Source organism: Fringilla coelebs (genome assembly GCF_963513975.1).
Source record: "Fringilla coelebs genome assembly, chromosome: 16".
NCBI lineage: Eukaryota > Metazoa > Chordata > Aves > Passeriformes > Fringillidae > Fringilla > Fringilla coelebs.
Window position 1 is genome coordinate 7,314,331 of NC_140042.1, and position 18,618 is coordinate 7,332,948.

An 18,618-nucleotide genomic window follows, 5' to 3' on the forward strand; every position below is an offset into this window, starting at 1 on the left:
TAAATGGGAGAAATAGGGAGTTCTCTGTTCCTCTGTGATACTCAGATTTTTAGTTGTCCTATGCTGCACATTTTCCTCATGTCTGTTCAGTGCAGAGTATTAAATCCTTAAGGAAGGAAAACCTTGGTGGGGCTGTGCTCGTGTGAGATTGCCTGGTTTTATGATTTGGGTTTGGGTTCTGCTCTAGGATTGCACGTGTGGTACAGAAGGGCTCTCCAGCTGAACTGAAAGGAGTCATAGCTGGGATTCCAGTGCTTCCAGACTCTAAAGGAAACAAAGGGGTTGATAAAATCTGAGAACAGCAAAGCACATGAGTGGAAAAAGCAATCATGGAAGGTTTCACAGAACAGGAGTTTGATGTGATTGCTTAATATAAGAACATATCAACCTGCTGTGTACAGGAATCCAAGCAGGGAAGAATGCAGTATAAAGTCCATCCAAGAAAAGATATAATATACAAATCACAGTCACAAGATGAGATGGAAAGAAGAAACATGAAAAAAACAGATCATTAACCAGGATTAGCATCCACAAATGCAGCATAGCCCTAAGGAAAAAATCATAGCTGGCTAATGGAAAGATATAAAAAGAGCTTTAAAGATAAATGTTCTGCTAATGAATGTGCATGCAAAATCTGTGATCTTAGCCCGAGCATGGCTGCTAAAAGCACTTTATTAGATTCACAAAACTCAACAGGAGTGATTAATTTATATCTTGTAGTGCTGGCTTCCCAAGGGAACTGGGGAACCCTGCTGTGAATGCCTCCAGATAGAGTGGGAAGAGCAGGAGCTTCCACAGCAGCACAGCTCATTTTCTTTTTTTATTTTTCTGAGCTGTGTGTGTGATGCACAGCTCTCAGGCTAAGGCTGACAACAACCCACAGAAAATGGTGTGTGATATCAATCCTCATTTCTGGGACTTTGCATGGAAATGCAGCCTATAGGAACCAAGCTGGGGATATACCAAAATAGATCCAAAATTTTGAAAATGAAACCTCAGCTTCTTGTACTTAAAAGTATTGCAGCCTTGATGACCTCTAGGACATGATGGGTGCTGGCAATTGGATCCAGTCTAATGAGACAAGAAAGGAATATACAACTTACACTGAACATCTCTTGGGAAGCTATTTCATGTATTTTTAAGTTGTTGTCAATACAGAAGTAAAAACTTTACTGACAAATATATGGAACTTGCTGTAAATTAGTCTTATTTACATTAATTCAGAGGTGATTAGAGTCAATAAAGCAGAGCAAAAATCAAGATTCAGATTCCTTTCCTAACATACCATCAGTACTAGGAAGAGTGGTTTTACTGATCTTACAGAAGCAAATGGAGAAAACTCAAAGCTCTCAGACTCTGAGAATGCTCTTTGCATTGTGGTTTTGGAGAAGAAAGGAGGGGCTTTATTAAGGAATCCAGCTGGCCTGGCCTTCACTGATATTTGAAATTATTTGGACCAAAAGAAATCCAATCCACATAAACAGTTCAGGGAGAAAAAGCTTTTTGGTTTTTACTTTCACATTCTTGCTTTTTGGCAGAATATACTTTACTTAATATGCTGTTCACCACAATTACCCATCCAGAGAGAAAAAATGTTATCCCTGGTGTACTTCCTAAAGCAATTGGTAACCTCTCTGCCTTTTGCTTTAGCAGACTTCTGAAAAGAGTTGGACACTGGAAAAAGGGAAGGTTAATGAATCCGTAGGTAACAACAACATAATTTATAAGCAAGTATCTACAGTTTTTCCAGGGTTCTCGAGTGCCTGTTTTCTTTTATTCACAGCATTCAGGACTTTCTTTCTTGGCCCAAGCTCCATCTGAATGCTCTGTAGATCTTCATCAGAGCATAGCATCAGGGCATCTAAATCAATTTTTTCCCTCATGAAGACTGGAAGAAATTCATCCAGCATCTGTGATGCCAGAAATACCTCAAGGGGCGTATTCTCTGTTTCCTCATCATCCCAAATGACTTCTTCCTCATTCCAAGGAGCATCAGCACTGCTTTCAGCATCATCTTCCCTGCCATTCTCAGTGTTTTCATATTGAAAGAGCTCACTGGCTATTGTATCTCTTATACCTTCTTTCTCAGAAGACACAGTTTCAGGATTTACCTCTGCAGCCAAATTCCTTCCAAACACAATCTTGCCAAGACCTGGCCGCTGAAAAATGGAGAGCTGACTGTCATTACCAGCAAGGTTTTTGTCTCCAAGGTCATTCAGTAATTCATCTTCTTCTTTCTCATCAAACAAATGCATCACACTCTTCCTACTCATATCATCCTCTTGGTCATTTCTTTGTGTTTCCTGCTTTCTTGTGCTGTCGGTTGTCTTTTTTGTCTTGAGTTTCAAGGTATCTTTCAGGCTTTTGGTTAAAGTACTTGTGGCATTTGAAGCAAATAGCCCGGGCAACTTTACCCTGGAGTGCGTTCCTTTGGAAGAATTCACCGTGCCAACCTTTTCTTTGATATAATTCCGGTTCATTTCCTGCTGGTGTTTCTCCTGGCGCTTCTCACATTCCTTGATTTGTCTCTCGACGTTCCTCTGGGCCTGTGCCTTTTGTTTGGAGACCTTCTTTGGGTTCAGCAAGTTCTGCTTGGTGGCAGCTTTGTCCAGGATCTGGACGCACTCCCTGCGGTCCCTGCCGGCCGCTGCCTCCAGGGGAGTGCGCAGGTCGTTGTCCAGAGCAAAGATGTTGGCCCCAAAGTTGACCAAAAAGGAGACGCAGTGGATGTGCCCATTGCAGGCAGCGTGGTGCAGGGGCGTGTTCCCCCAGATGTCACACTTGTCTGGGTCACCCCTGCCAGGGAAAACAGCACACAGTGAGCTGGGTACCCACCCTGAGCTCTGCAGCGGCGCTGAGCAGGCAGCAAACGTGTCACTGTGCTCTGCTCTGAGGAGAACAGCCCAGGGACAAGGGCTCAGCTTGGCTCCAGCTGCTACAACAGGGCTGCACCCACTGGCACAAGCCCTGAGTGTGGCTGTGTGTGTGGCATGAGCTCCAATTCCTGCCCTGAGTGTGGCTGTGTGCATGGCACGAGCTCCAATTCCTGCCCTGAGTGTGGCTCTGTGTGTGTGTGGCATGAGCTCCAATTCCTGCCCTGAGTGTGGCTGTGTGTGGCATGAGCTCCAATTCCTGCCCCAAGTGTGGCTGTGTGCATGGCATGAGCTCCAATTCCTGCCCTGAGTGTGGCTGTGTGCATGGCATGAGCTCCAATTCCTGCCCTGAGTGTGGCTGTGTGTGCATGGATGAGCTCCAGTTCCTGCCCTGAGTGTGGCTGTGTGTGTGGCATGAGCTCCAATTCCTGCCCCAAGTGTGGCTGTGTGCATGGCATGAGCTCCAATTCCTGCCCTGAGTGTGGCTGTGTGCATGGCATGAGCTCCAATTCCTGCCCTGAGTGTGGCTGTGTGTGTGTGTGGCATGATCTCCAATTCCTGCCCTGAGTGTGGCTGTGTGTGCATGGATGAGCTCCAATTCCTGCCCTGAGTGTGGCTCTGTGTGTGCATGGATGAGCTCCAATTCCTGCCCTGAGTGTGGCTGTGTGTGTGCATGGATGAGCTCCAATTCCTGCCCTGAGTGTGGCTGTGTGTGTGCATGGCATGCGCTCCAATTCCTGCCCTGAGTGTGGCTGTGTGCATGGCATGAGCTCCAATTCCTGCCCTGAGTGTGGCTGTGTGTGTGTGTGGCATGATCTCCAATTCCTGCCCTGAGTGTGGCTGTGTGTGCATGGATGAGCTCCAATTCCTGCCCTGAGTGTGGCTGTGTGTGTGCATGGCATGCGCTCCAATTCCTGCCCTGAGTGTGGCTGTGTGCATGGCATGAGCTCCAATTCCTGCCCTGAGTGTGGCTGTGTGTGTGTGTGGCATGATCTCCAATTCCTGCCCTGAGTGTGGCTGTGTGTGCATGGATGAGCTCCAATTCCTGCCCTGAGTGTGGCTGTGTGTGCATGGATGAGCTCCAATTCCTGCCCTGAGTGTGGCTGTGTGTGTGTGGCACGAGCTCCAATTCCTGCCCTGAGTGTGGCTGTGTGTGCATGGATGAGCTCCAACTCCTGCCCTGAGTGTGGCTGTGTGTGCATGGATGAGCTCCAATTCCTGCCCTGAGTGTGGCTGTGTGTACATGGCATGAGCTCCAATTCCTGCCCTGAGTGTGGCTGTGTGTACATGGCATGAGCTCCAATTCCTGCCCTGAGTGTGGCTGTGTGTGTGCATGGATGAGCTCCAATTCCTGCCCTGAGTGTGGCTGTGTGTACATGGCATGAGCTCCAATTCCTGCCCTGAGTGTGGCTGTGTGTGTGCATGGATGAGCTCCAATTCCTGCCCTGAGTGTGGCTGTGTGTACATGGCATGAGCTCCAATTCCTGCCCTGAGTGTGGCTGTGTGTGCATGGCATGAGCTCCAATTCCTGCCCTGAGTGTGGCTGTGTGTGCATGCCATGAGCTCCAATTCCTGCCCTGAGTGTGGCTGTGTGTGTGTGGCATGAGCTCTCTCTCATTCCTGCCCTGAGAGTTACACGAGTTCACAGGGCTGACTGTGACTGCATCTCCCCAGAAGGGAGCCAGAGCATTTCCTTTGTCATCCCAGGGTCTGGCAACTAAAAGTGGGCTCAGACTTTGACTTATTCTCGTTGGAATTACTGGCAAAACTGTTTCAAGAACATTTGCAAGGAATATTTTAAAGTGCTCTTGGTGATTTGTTCCTTTTGCATGTCAAATAGAGGACAATATTAGAAAGTTTCCTCACTGGCCACATGATGCACACTTAGTGAGCTCATGCAGTAATTTTTTAGGGAGGTAATAGGTAAATAATCCAGAGTAAAGCCCTGATTACCCATTTGTCTCCATTTCTATTAGTTTGAGCCCAGATAGATGCCATTGTTTTTCAACCTTTTGTTCTCTGTAAGCTGCTTTTACTCATGATGGTTTGAAAGGCAGAAGTTCATTTGAAAATAAAATGCCACATTTTTCAATTGAATTTGAAGCCAGTATTGCTTGATTTTTAGCCCTTGCAGTGACTTCACACTGAACTGCTGCCTGCAGACCAGAATCAGCTTGAGTATTTAGATGCACATTTGGCAAGGTCAGCCTTGGCAATGCTCAGAACAGAGCTTGTGTCCTCTTGTGACCAGCCAACGGGGCGGCCACAGAAGCCCAAAATCTTTACTGACTTCAGAGCCAGGGACCAAATTTCCAAGGAGAATTTCTACCCTTGGGAGTTCAAGCATTTCAGCGACTCGGAGCTGTACTGTGAAAGACGTGGCACATCCTGTCAGGAAATGTCCTCCAGGCACTCACCTCTGCCTTTGGGGCTCTGCAGAAAAGCTCTGCCAGGTTTGTTGAGGGCCAGATCTGAGCACACCCTTCAGCCTGAGCTGCCCCAGGCAGGGCTGAGCTCAGAGCTCAGGGCAGAGCCAGCTTTGCTCAGGCTTTGCCATGGCAGCTGAGGATCAAAGTTTCTCGCTCAGACATGTGGAAGCCATGTGCACATATTTCTGCTCTGGTGGCTGTGCCCTGGGGAGCTGCCTGGCTGCGGCTGGGCGTGCTGGGCTCCTGAATTCCCACATTTGTGAGCTGGCTGGGCACCCTGAGCTGGGGAGGGCCGGGTCACCCGTCCCCCCAGGGCCCTGCAGAGCTGGTTGTGGTCTCTGCTCCCCCTGGAACCTGCCAGCCTTTGAGTCCCAAACAATTGACAAACTCGAGGGGCTGCTCCCAGCTCGGTGGGACTTTGCACAAGGTTGGACATCTGCTCTGGGTTCTCATGCTCCCTGCTTTCCCAAGGAAAAGGCTCGCACAAAAGAGAGCAGATTCTGCTCTTTGGTCTTGCCTTTATTCATGTACCTGCAAGGCAAGCAGAGAAAATGTCTCCTGATGCCTGGGAAGACAAATGATTTCAAGATGAAAGGGGTTTATTGCTAAATTCCAAGGGCCAAAGCTTGAAAGTCCTAAAGTCTGCAACCACTCTAAAGAAAATTGCTCTGTACCTCAGAGACTCTTTCGGGAAACCTCTTCAAGGAAAGGATGAATTTGCTAAAAATAATTAAAATATTTTCTCACAAGAAAATATTTACTGACTGGAGAACAGCTCAAACATCTTCTAAAACTCAGCTTCTCCCCAAAAATACAGTGAGAATGCAGCCATACCTCTGACAGACACATCTTCCTGATTGTGTCAAGAAATCTTAGATTAAATAGAGGTAAACACATATATTTGAAAATTTTGATGTGATACTGTCCCAAAGCTGTCCTCTACCAAGAAAAAGACTTAAAAATACACAAAATAACAAATATACAGAAATTTTGATCCTTGTGTCATCTGCTGTGATTTCTGTCACCTTAATTGGTAGGAGATATACTTTTCACTCAAATTTTGAAAAAAAAAAAAATATTCTTCTATTTGTTCCTTACCTAATTGTTCTGGCTTGCAGGTGTTCAGGGACAAGGTATTTCCTGGGAGCTGCCTTAATTGCACAAGTTGAAAAACTGTCAATCTATTTTTGCTTCTCCTGAGGACACAGCAACAACCACGCAGTCCAAAGGTCTTTCATTGAGATACCACAGCCACACCTGAGCCCAATGAGCTATAAAGCAAATCTAGGAAATCTTTTTTTCAATTCCATTTTTAATAAAAGACAACTCTGCTACATCCAAATAGTTATTCAACTGTTCCCTGCAATCTGTTCACTGTTCTGCAAAAGAACATTTTATTAACTCTATCTCTACACAAGAGCAGATTTTGTTTAATTAGATGTTATTACAGAACCACAGTTTAAAAGGTAGGCTCTGAGCAATGGATGGTGGAGAGGTAATTACCACTTCAATAAGACATTCTAACCATGTAAGACATTTAAATGATTCAGACATTTTATTACTAGAAAATAAACCTGTAGAAAACCTTCCTTTCATTTTTTTTCCTTTATTTTCTATTTTTTTTATGGTTTACAAGGGTCCTATCACGGCTTCTGAATCAGTATTCTCCAATTTAGCCTGATGGTGGTTGTTAAAAAAAGCACAGAAATAACCATTTTAGATGTTACTGGCTCAAGGCTGTCTGTTGTGACTCACCTCTGGACAGCATTAAATCTTCACAAGTGCCTCCTAACTGCACTTTGGAAGCAAATGGGAGATATCCTTTGCTGAAATTGTTTCAAATTAGGGATTTCTCTATGGAACCTGTCTCAAGTTATCCTCAAAGGTCGTTGGCAGCCTTCTCCAGTGAGGAAAGGGAAGGTGCCAGGGCCCTGCTTCTCGGAGTGCTCTCTGCAGGAGCCGATGTGCTCCTGTGGATGCTGCTGTGCTTTCACTGACAGACACCTCGGGAGCTCCTCAACCCCTGTCTGAGAAAACAACACAACCCTCCCTGCAGGCTCTGCACCTAAACCCCTGCCACTAAAGGGGCACTCATTGGCAATGCCTTACAGAAATTACTGGGATTTTCAGCCTTTTGGGCCAGAGGGTTAGAAACACGAGGCAGGAATTAGAGTTTTGAGGCTGTGAGTGGTCGAGGCTGGCTGAACTTACCCCCTCCTGCAAATGACTTCCAGAGCTTCCAGGTACCCGTGGTAGGCTGCCAGAAGGGTGGGAGTCATCCCATCTTCATCTGAAGTGTTGAGGTCTTTCCTGGTGGCCTCTTTCAGCAGGTCCACGTTGCCATCAGCCGCTGCTTTGTGGTACCTGCTCGACATTTTCAGCAGCTCCTGGTGTCCCCCAGCAGCTCTGAGTGATATCCAGGCTGCACAGTCACCCTTCCATCACAGGAGAGCTCATTAATGATTACAAGCTGAGACATCCCTGTGAGGAGGGGAATGGGGAGGCAAAGTTCATCCTTGCAGGCTTTGTCTGGAGTTCTGCACAGGGAATGAGGCTGTGGGGTGGGGAATGCTTTCATTTCCTGGAAGGTGGCTCTGCCACGTTCAGTTTGTTGCATAATTGACTGCTTGGAGAGGGGATCCAGCCATCTTCTCTGTGTCTTTGCCTGGCTGTTCTGTGGCAATTGCAGAAGGACTTTGAACTGCAAAAAGAACCTCAAAAATACCTTCAAAAGGCCATGAGTGTCAGTGTGACCAGGTTTCACCCCAAGGAATAAAGTATCCCTGAATTTTATGGGAGGAAAGCAGGAGCAGTGACCTTTACTGGCGAATCCCATCTTTTGCTGGGATGCTGTATTTGCAAACAAGTCACTCCCCTGCCAAAGCAGGCACTTCCCTGGAACCCCTCTGTGTACACAGACTGGAAATGGTGCACAGGGGGATGTTTGGATAGAACCCCCAACAGGTCTGCAAGTCACAGCTGGCAAAAGCACAGCTGTGTAAGTTGCATTTCACCAGGAGATCTTCAGGAAATTGACAAATATAAAACTCTTCTGACAGGTATTGTAATCTCTGTTTAGCCACAGAAAAATGTGCAGGATTCCCTCAGGATACCACAGGGAATTCCAGAAAAGGAAACACGATGGGTCTGCACTCACTGCCCCAGCTGGGCACTGTGGTGCTTGCCTGGGAACAGATGGGTCCATTCCCCATCACAAACAATGATTTCTTGATTTAGAAATCATTCCCCCTGAGTTCAGTGGCATTAAGGGCTACCTCAACAGCCAGAAACTTATCAAATTAGACTCATTCTAACTTAAAAGAATTACTAAGAGCAAGCCATATAAAAAGCCAGTTTTCAAGCAGCAGCTGAGAAGTTGGTAAGAGGCTGCTGCAGCTTCCTGTGAGCTCAGGGCTCTCCTGGCCACATTCACAAGAGCTGCCACAGAAACATTACTTTTTGCCAAGCTGTTTTCTGTGACTCACTGAATTAACCTGGATCTCAGAGACTCTGCCCTCAGCAATTAGCAGTGGGGTTTTGTTGCTTGTTGTGCCCCCATTAGAGAATCACAAACCAACTCCTCGCTCAGAGTTGGTGCAATCCCCAAATGGAATTCTGCCACCTCATTTACATCCCATCATTCTGCCCCTGTGACACACCAGAGACCTCTCAAAATGGCCTTTCTCTCTTCATTATTTTCTCAGACAGGCATTGAAGAGCTCTTCAGGAATGAACTTGTACCAACCTTTTTCTTCCCATGAGGACAAGGGGAGACAGGGACAGGTTTGAACCTTTGAATAAACAGCTCCAGGTCAGGGCAAAGCCAAGCCCTGGCTGTCCCTCGTGTCACCCAGACTGTCCCTGGTGTCCCTGGTGCTGTCCTGCCTTCCCAGGGCAGTCAGGATGGGCTGTGCCTCACCCAGACCAGCATCCATCCCCACTTTAGAAGACAGTTTTACACTCAGGCTCCCTGCACTGCATTAACACTTTTCTAATAAAAATGCAGCCATTTTTTCTGTTTTCTTTTTAACCAGGCTCAGCATGGAGCTAAATTTACAGCTACAAGAAAAACTAGCTGTTGCAGAACAAAGATAAGTAATATAAGTGTATATATATAAATATATGTATATATGTATATATATATATATATATATATATATAGGATCAGCTGTTTATTAATGCCATTGAATTTGATTTCTTTTACTAGGCCTCTTTTCAGGGGTAAAATGATCACCATTCACATACTGCATACACCACCAGTGCCTGGTAGGAGAGAAAAAACATGATACACTCATGAAAAGTGATTTGGTGGCAGAAGGGTCCTTTTAGTTTTCAAGATCCTTAGTTTTTTACTACAGAAGTAGCTTAATTTGCTTTTCTCTTAATGAATGCAGCACACAAAGTGTTGATCTCAGAATGATTTTTTACCATTAACGTCTGAAAATATTGATTTTAAACTTACCCAGTATAATGCCAAGTGGGAAACTATTGCTCCAAGCTTTAATTAGAGGTAAAGCAAAACCCATGTCAGTTGGGGAGAAGCTTCAGGACCTTGCCAGCTTTATTATTATTTCTGTCATAAAAGTGGGCATCACAAAAAAGAAAGAAAAAAGAAAAGAGCAAACAAAATCTTCATCAGTTTCTAAACTCCTGCTACTTGTTCATTGTTGTCCCATCCAAAAACCTCAACTTGAAATGGAATAAATGATTCAACATCAAATGAGGTGAATTTCTCAGCCTGAATGGAGATTATTCTTTTGAGACTAAAGCTCAAAATTGTGAACTTTTTAAACTCCCTGGATAGTTCGAATGAAGCTTTTCTTTTTGTGTTTGAAAAGAACTTCAGAACCATTCCACTTCCAATTGAAATGTCTTACCAGGCCCATGAGAAACTCTGTTGTGATGATACATGGTTTTGTAAACTAATGAATTATTTAACTAGCAGCTTTGATTTGTTATTGGATTTCACTGTGTCTATGGGTATACTTGATTAATTTGAGAATTGTCTCAAATAAAATATTCCCAGTTAAACAAACTATTTAGTTTGAAAGGCTGCAGCACCACCAGTTAAGTTGTTGATAACTTGGAGTATAAACCTATAAACCTGCACAGTGATGTTGTTGTGCCATCTGTTTTGCATGAGGTGTTTTCCAGCACAGCATTTCCTCACTGCAACTTTTATAAGCACCAAATGTGGTATGGTAAAGGCCATGCAAGGGGAGGCAAGTACATCTCTGCTTGCCTAATGAGATCTTTGGAGCTAATGGGCTTAGAGAAGAATGACATTAGTCACACTGGGTAATCGTGGCTACACAATTCACAGATGATGACAACATTTAAAACAAAAATAAGAGTTTATTTCTTCACTTCTTAGGGATGTCCTCTTGAGCAGCCAGTTCCCACAGCCAGGCTGAGGGTCACCCACACCAGGCTAAGTGTGACATCCAGCTGATGTGATTTCTGCTCTGGGTCCAAGGGCATCCCTTGCAGAGCCTGCACACAGCAGGGAGCAGGGACATTATCTGTTGTATCACAGGGACTTCTGCAGTTTTTGCTGTGAGTGCTCAAAGTTGAAGTCCTGACCTGGCATTCAGGCTCTTTGCTTTGTTAAAACATTTTCCTTGGCTTCAGGGATCTCTTGCCCCATGATATCTTCACCAGTGCTTCAAACAGTCCCAAGGAAAGCCACCTTGAGCTCCCTGGTGTCTCAAATGCTGTCATGCTAGTACAGAAAACTCCATTTAAAAAAATAACTGCCAAAACAGACATGTGTTTTTTCCATGAAATATCTAACATAGGAAGAAAGGGAATACATTATCAAAGCAAGAAAAGGATGCCTTCAAAATAAAGGCTTAGTATTACCTTAAGGTCTCCTGTGAGCTGCCCCACTCAAGGAGCAGCAGGTGCAAGTGCTCTGCTCCCTGGGCAGCAGAGAGGTGGCACCTGTGTGAGCCAGACCCAGGGCCTATAAAACCCTCCCTGGGCAGCCAAAGACCAAGCTTGTGGTGTCCTGAAGAGATGGGGTTTGAGCAGCACTGCTGGAGCAGCTCAAGGATGTGGTGAGTGTGGTTTGGGGTACCAGGGGAGCTGGGTCCTTTCCTTGCTGCTCTCTCATTTGATTCTCTTTTCTTTGCAGGTTGCTGCTCCTGTTTGGATTTTTGCTGTGCTTAGCCCCTTGTGCTGATGGCCTGGGGGACCAGGATCTCTTGGGTAGGGTCCCCTCTCTGGGCTGGCTGTGGTGGGGATGTGGGTTTGGGCTTGCTGGGAGCTGCTTCCCCTCTGCCTTGGCATGGGAGGGCTCTGAAGGGTGCCTGGCTGGGGACTTGCAGGGTGTGTGCCTGCAGGGGGGTTTGCTGCAGCTCATGGTGTCTTCCCTCTGCAGAGAATGTGACCTGCCATAGGCATGGGATGGAAGTGGAGTTTTCCAGAGAGCTCAGCAACTACTCCTGGCACGTGTGTGTTGTTGGTATGTACTGCTGCTGCCCTGGCCCTTCCTGCTGAGACCTGCCTGCTGCAGGGCTAATCTTCCATATCCCTCCTAGATGTGAATGGTGAGGAGATCATGTCCTGTGACCACACTGTGGATTATGAGAGGCTGATACTCAGTGTCCTGTTTGTCAACTGCACCAGCCTGCAGGTAAAAGGGGTTTTCATCCTGGCAAGCTACTGTGATGGAGTTAGATGTTTAATTTTTTTTCCCTGGACAGGACTGGGTTTAATAGGGTTTTCTATTTCTAACTTTCCTCAAGACTGAGGATACTTAGACTTCTGATAGTCTAAAACTTTTATAAAAGAACATTTTATGCCAAAAATTGAAAAAGAAAACCAAACCCAAATCTACCAAAATTCTTATTTCAACTATGCATTAAATCCCTCAGCCTGCCTTAAATGTTATGTTCTCCTGTAGAGGACTTGAATTTCTTGCCAGGTTTTCTTGTAGGGAGATGGACCAGGTTCAAGAGTTTCAGAACACCAATCTATTTAAATGCATATTGACAGACAATTAACACCATATGCTGATCATAGCTGTTGAGGTAGAGTAGTCAGTGGGAGGCCAAAACCAGATGCTTTACTGGTTGCTTTTAAGTATTTGAAATACCACAAGACTTTGTTCTGTTTATCAGCTTAGTTTTTTTGATAGCTGACTCTCTGGCACTAAATCCTGCTACTCCTTGGAGTTTTCTTCTTGACTTCTGCAGTTCTCTTTGTATTTTCTGCTCTTCAACCTAACCCTGTGCCCTTCTGCTTTCCTAAAGGGTTCATCCTTTTCCTTTGGGCTTTTCAAGCAAGAAGTCACCTTGTCCTTGTACTGGTGCAAACACCTAAACCAGCCCTGGAGTTAGAGTTCAGGCCCAAGGGCTTTTAGGAGCCCTCAGGCTGTAGTGAGTACTGCAGCCTCTTCCTAATGAATGTCTCTTGTCTGTAGCATGGTCAGCACCAGCTCTGGCTGAAGCTGATGGTGAATGACACGATGGGAGAGGAGACAAATATCACCTACAGCGCCCACTGTGACAGCATTCCTGTAGATGAAGTTGCTGTTCCTGTGTTTGCTGGTGCAACAAACTGCACCAAGGACTTCATGGCAGTAAGTAGAGGAGTGGAAGTGCTGCAGATCCTGCTCTGAGGCTTGTAAAGCAGGGTGGCTGTCTCTTGGAGTTGTCTGGGATCTGAGGAAATCTCCAATGAGCTGCAAGGAGCTCTCTTGGCTGCACCTTCACTTTGGCTTGAGCTGCTGGCTCTTTGGAGAGCTGGTTTGCAAATGGTCATTAATGATGCACCCACTCTGGCTCCAGCCCTATTGCAGGGGAAGCTGATGCTGGCAGTTTACTTTGGGAAGCTGTAGTAGAGGTTTTGCTGTGTGGCTACTACCCTGCAAGTTCCTGCAGTGTAATTTTCATGCTGTGTTTCAGGTTACCTTCCCAGGACTCATTTCAAGTCTCAGTGATGAGCATAAGGTATGTTCTTTCCACCTTGTGAAGGGAGCTGGGGTAGGGGGAGTGCCTGGGGTTCTGGCATAAGCTGAGCCTGGTATCTCCAAGCTTGGGCAGGGACCTCTCTGATGGACTTGCATCTTGTTGGGAAGCCTAGTTCTGCCCTGCCAATATAGGGTTGAATGTAAAGCCTGGGAGGTGGCAGCCCTGCAGGGTGAAAATCCAATGCCTTGATGCTTCTGTGCCTTTTGGTTTCCTGCTTTGCAGGTTCCAGCAACTCCAATGTCCTGGAATCTGTCAGTTGATGATGGAACCAGAATACATCAGCTGAGCCTTAGGCAAGCAATGCAGCAGGGCTATAACTTTCTAGTTGATGGCCACAACCTGATCTTTCAGGTGGCCTTTGCTGCCACTGGAGTTGTGTCCTACAAGGTATGTGAACGGAGAATCAGCCCTGAGGAGTTACCCAGCCCCTGTTTGGGCAGCCCTGTCTCTCTCCTGTAGACCTGGGGAGAGAATTGTCAGGCTGGGGCTGATGTCAGGCTGATGCACTGCTGGGCTGAGCTGGTGTAGGCAAAGCTGTCACTGAACTGCCTGGCACAAGGATCTGGGAAGGCACAGTGAGTGGGAATCTCCAGAAGCAGAACTCTTAGCTACAGCCAGTCCTGGGAACATCTGACTGGCAGTCTCATGATCAGCAAGCTGTTTTTAGAAAGGGTGAGGTGGGAAGAAGCTGCTGCTGCAGACCTGAACCTGATGCAGTATGTGGCCCTCTGGGGTTGGTCTTATGATGGATCAGAGCTGAGCACTGTCTAATAGAGCTCCATCTTCTTTGTCAGCACAATGATAAGGTGCTCTACACTGTGGCACTCAAGCTCATGTATGGCCCTCCTGAGCATAGACTGACTGTGGAGTCAAGAATGCTTTGTGCTCCAGGTAATGCATGGAAAAAGCCAGAACTTGACCCTCTTTTGCCCCAGGGAAAATGATGCTATATTTATCAAAGATGTTGTTGCAGGTCCAGCAATCTGTAATGCAACACACATGACTGTTGCCATCCCAGCCTTTCCAGGGATCCTTATGGATGTGGATGTAGAGAATAAGACCATCCCCATGGATCAGCTTCAGGAAAATGGAATCACTCTGGACACACAGAGAGGGATCAGGCTGTATATTAGCAGGGGAATCCTGAAATCCAGGGTGAGCTCTGATCTTTGAGTCACAGGTGTTGGTGTAATCACACCTCCTTGGTGTTTTGAGACCCAGAGGCACAGCAGCTTTGACCCTGGCTAAGCATCTGTCAAGTCAGTCATGCCCTGTGGCTGGCTGAGGGCAGTTGTGATGAAGATGAATGCAAACTGTCTTTGCAATAGATAGGCATCATGCAAGGTGACTTGGGTTTCCTGGAGTCTTTTGGCAAAAACAGATGGAGGTGAAACTATTCCTCTTGGAGGGGGAAGGCATTTGGCATGCCTGGAGCAATGCATATGAGCTTCCCCTGTGGCCACTGTGTTCTTCAGGCTTGGCTTATTTGCTAATCAGCTCTAACAGGTGCATGTGTTAAAAAAAAAAGAGCTCTTGTCACACTCTAAGGGAATAACTCTTGCCCTTCAGCTACGTGGGGAGAGCTGCTCAGGCCTTCAGTACTACATGTCCTCTTTGAAACTGGCTTTTCACTTCCATGGGGAGGCTGTGGCAATGGTGATGCACCCTGAGTGCCCCTGTGAGAAGCACACACCAATAGGTAAGTGACTGACTCCTGCAGCTCCTCAGCTATGCTCCCTCAGCTTGGCTCATTGTTACACTTTGTGTTGGATTAGTTTACCTCACCAACACCTCCTGGCAGACAGAGCTGTCACTGACTCGCATGATCGTTTATGTGAACCTCTGTTACAGCTGCTGTATGCACCCAGGATGGCTACATGGATTTTGAAATCCTTGCTGAAAGTACCACACCACTGCTGGATTTGGATACTCTCAGGCTCAGGGATCCTGTGTGCAGGCCAGCCTACAGGTCACCTTTGAATGACAGGGTTTGGTTTCATGTCCCCCTGAATGGGTGTGGGACCAGGCACTGGGTGAGTGTGTGGCCAGGGCTGGTGGGGTGGGATTCAGGCACTGGCAATGCCCTCACTAATGCTGTCACTTACCTGCAGTTTGATGGGGAGCAGATTCATTATGAGAATGAGGTGAGGGCATTATGGACAGACCTTCCCCTGGGCAGGATCTCAAGGGACAGTGAACTCAGGTGGGTCTGGAAACCTCTTCAGCCCATCCAGTACTATGTTACCCACACAACAATATGACTTACCTGCTCCTTCCCTGTTACAGGTTAACAGTTGTGTGCTCCTTCAGCAATGGTGATGCCTCCCTCACTGTAAAAGTAGACAACCTTTCTCCTCCACCTTCTTCAGTGAATCAAGGCTCCCTCTCCTTAGTTCTTCTAAGCTACCCAGGTAAAGCTGGCTCTGGGCTCAGTTGGTGGGGCATGTCTGGAGTTTGTGGAGGGGAGGGTGGATGAGTGAACTGTTCTGGTACATGGACTTCTGTCCTGGTGTGCTTCCTTCCTGCTTATCCATGCTGCTGGAAGCAGATACCCCAAATCTGTGCCCCTTACAGTTGCTCAACCAGCTGCTGTTGAAGAGCTTGAGACCTTCTTTGCACTCTGAGTTATTTAACATAAGTGACTTTGGCTCCTGCAGAGGACTCGTACAGGCAGCCCTACCGTGAGGATCAGTATCCCATAGTGAGGTTCCTGCGCCAGCCCATCTTCCTGGAAGTTCAGGTCCTGAACCGCAATGACCCCAACCTCCACCTGGTACTGGATGACTGCTGGGCTACAGCCTCCCCAGAGCCACCATCACTGCCCCAGTGGAATATTGTTGTAGATGGGTGAGTGCCCCAGCACACAAATGAAAGCACCTTTTGCAGTGGGTGTGAGGAATTCCTAATCCTCCCCTACTCCACCTATAGCAAGAGAACCTTCTAAGTGCTGCCCTGGGATGCTGGGATTTGTTCCTACAAGAAAGTAGCACCTCAACCTTGAACTTTAATCTGCTGCTTAAAGGAGTCAACACTAACAACCCAAATCTTCTCTAGCTTGATGTTCTGACTTGGTTTTCATTTATTGGCAGCTGTGAGTATGACCTAGACAGCTACAGGACTGTGTTTCACCCCGTGGGACGTGGTGTCAGCTATGCTAACTATCGCCAGAGGCTGGAAGTGAAGACCTTTGCTTTTGTTTCTGGTGACAAAGCCCTTCCTGGCCTGGTAGGTGATACTGGACTCGGAGCAGTAGTAGTAGGAGCAGTTGCTGTTTCAAAATGAAGAGGTGTCTCATTGCTCTCATTCTGTCTCAGGTGTACTTCCACTGCAGCGTTCTGATCTGCCACCGTTTTCACCCAGACTCCCCATTGTGCATCCCAAGATGCCCAAGGCCATCCAGAAGCAAGAGAGGTAACATCTGAGTGGATTTTAGGTTGCACTGATCCAAGATAACCCACTGCACTGTGGGTTTCAATTGTGCTGTGTTTCTGTTGTAGAAAGTGGGATGGCAGCTGTGAACTCTGCTGTGGTGAGCCTGGGGGGCCCTGTCCTCCTTGTGCCAGAAGAGTGGTCTGCAGCCCAAGGTACTGAGCCAGGGTGGTGCTGGGGGTGTTGCTTGGGCTTTGTGAGGCACTGTCTCCACAAACAAACTGCCTTTCCCCTTGCTTTGCAGGGAGCACTGTCCTGAGCAAGGAGGCATGGGCTGGCATTGCCATGACTGCTGTTGGTGTTCTCTCTCTGGCCACAATGCTGCTATTTCTGGCTTTTCTTAAATGCCCAAAGAGAAAAGCATACATGGTAAATGTGGTACATTAGTGTGCATTTCCAAATAAACTTGGAGTAGTCACTTGGTGAATTATGTCTGTCGTGTATTCCCTCTCCTGCATCTAGTTATGTAATTAACACTGCTCCTCCTCTGAATGTTAAGGACAAATCTACAATAAGGAGACAATGGCTATAATACTTAATTTCCTGAGCATCTTTGTTCTGAAACAGATCACTACTATGTTAAATTTCTGTTGGACTTTGCAGCCAATTTCCTTTCTTGAATTGCTTATGATTGTTCACAATTGTGATTCCATTTATTGGATTTTTAAAAATCCATGTTGTGCCAGTATCTGCAGGATGAGTAGCGTCTCCAGCTGCTCTTGTAAACATGAGCCCTGCACTCTTCTTGGAAATTAACTTCAATAAAGCCAGGTTTTATTTAGCAACACCCAGAATTTGTGTTAAAACTTTACTGTTAAAAAAAACCCAAACCAAACCCCTTTGTCCTATGGGAATCAGATCTTTGAAGGAGATATACAGTAAATCCTCCCTTTCCTGTGTACAGCAGCCCAGAAGGACACTAGAAAAACTGAAGTGGAACATATTTCCTGCTGCCAGAGCTAGTCTTCTGATGGGTGGGAGTTCCAGTGGCCATTTAATAGAGGCACCAGGAGTATGTAATTTGGGGTGACAGAGTTTCTTCCCTCAAACTGGGGGAGGAAAAGTGTGAGTACAGCTAAAGCTGTCTTGTCTGCAATAGTGACAGCACTGTCTGTAGCTGTAGCGCTGCCCACCTGAGGTGAGGCAGTTTTTCATGCAGTTCTTATTTTGTACATGCTGCATAGTCAAGGAAATGAGGCATAAAATATAATTGCATGTGACAGAGTGAAAGTGCTTTGCTGCAGTAGGAGTGTAACAGCCTTGGGTTAAACATTGTCTGGCAACTTGGAGCAGGGAGAGTGATCATCACAAGTCCAGCTATGTGCTCTCTGAGTGTGCAGAGTTTCAGATCAAGTCAGTGGCCAGACCCTGACACTTCTCCAACATGCTGTGCATAAACAGCACAGGCTGTGGGCTTGTCTGCCACAGCCCCTGCTTCACTTGGGCATTATTAGTGAGCTATTATTAATGCAATAGACTCCAGGCTGCATTTTCTAAGTATTAATGTGTATTTCATGCAAAGAGAGCATGGAGTAGAGACTATGATGAACGTGATCGTTAGACTTTATGCAAATATTGAATTAAAATTATGATGATATAAAAACAATGGAACTATGAATCTCACATTGGAGCCACTTAATTAAAAGTCAGTTTCTGTCATTGGCCTGATAAAGTTAGGGTTGAAAGGATTACTTAAGCTACTGTCCAGCAAACAACCCGCTACACTCAGGTCTTGTTGACTTAGCACTTGGCTGGAATATGAAGTATTTCTGCAAAAGCCAGGTAAGTGGTCCTTGATGAAGAGGGTTTATGTACTTAACTGTATGTTGTACTTAACTGTATGGGCTGTTTAGCTCTTTTGACCCAAAAAGATCTGATCTTAATATTCCCTCTCTCCATCCTTCTTGTTCT

The 18,618-nt window shown here is 46.3% G+C and overlaps 2 protein-coding genes across 2 annotated transcripts; one reads left to right on the top strand and one right to left on the bottom strand.

The window, feature by feature from the left end:
- Positions 1 to 1,721: 1,721 nt before the first annotated feature.
- On the bottom strand, positions 1,722 to 7,781 carry ANKS4B (ankyrin repeat and sterile alpha motif domain containing 4B; the record flags this gene model as incomplete). The annotated part of the gene is made up of 2 exons (XM_084216220.1): positions 7,514 to 7,781; positions 1,722 to 2,796 (listed from the first exon to the last, which is right to left on the bottom strand). The coding sequence occupies exons 1-2, from the start codon at positions 7,675 to 7,677 to the stop codon at positions 1,722 to 1,724; spliced, it is 1,239 nt and encodes a 412-aa protein (XP_084072346.1). The 5' UTR covers positions 7,678 to 7,781.
- Positions 7,782 to 11,320: 3,539 nt separating this feature from the next.
- On the top strand, positions 11,321 to 17,094 carry ZP2 (zona pellucida glycoprotein 2; the record flags this gene model as incomplete). Its single annotated transcript, XM_084216360.1, has 18 exons — positions 11,321 to 11,361; positions 11,439 to 11,512; positions 11,685 to 11,768; positions 11,845 to 11,939; positions 12,729 to 12,887; positions 13,213 to 13,257; positions 13,501 to 13,665; positions 14,073 to 14,169; positions 14,252 to 14,433; positions 14,848 to 14,977; positions 15,130 to 15,311; positions 15,390 to 15,481; positions 15,565 to 15,689; positions 15,936 to 16,125; positions 16,368 to 16,503; positions 16,593 to 16,689; positions 16,776 to 16,862; positions 16,952 to 17,094. 18 exons carry the CDS (start codon positions 11,321 to 11,323, stop codon positions 17,092 to 17,094), a joined length of 2,124 nt encoding a protein of 707 aa, XP_084072486.1.
- Positions 17,095 to 18,618: the final 1,524 nt, after the last annotated feature.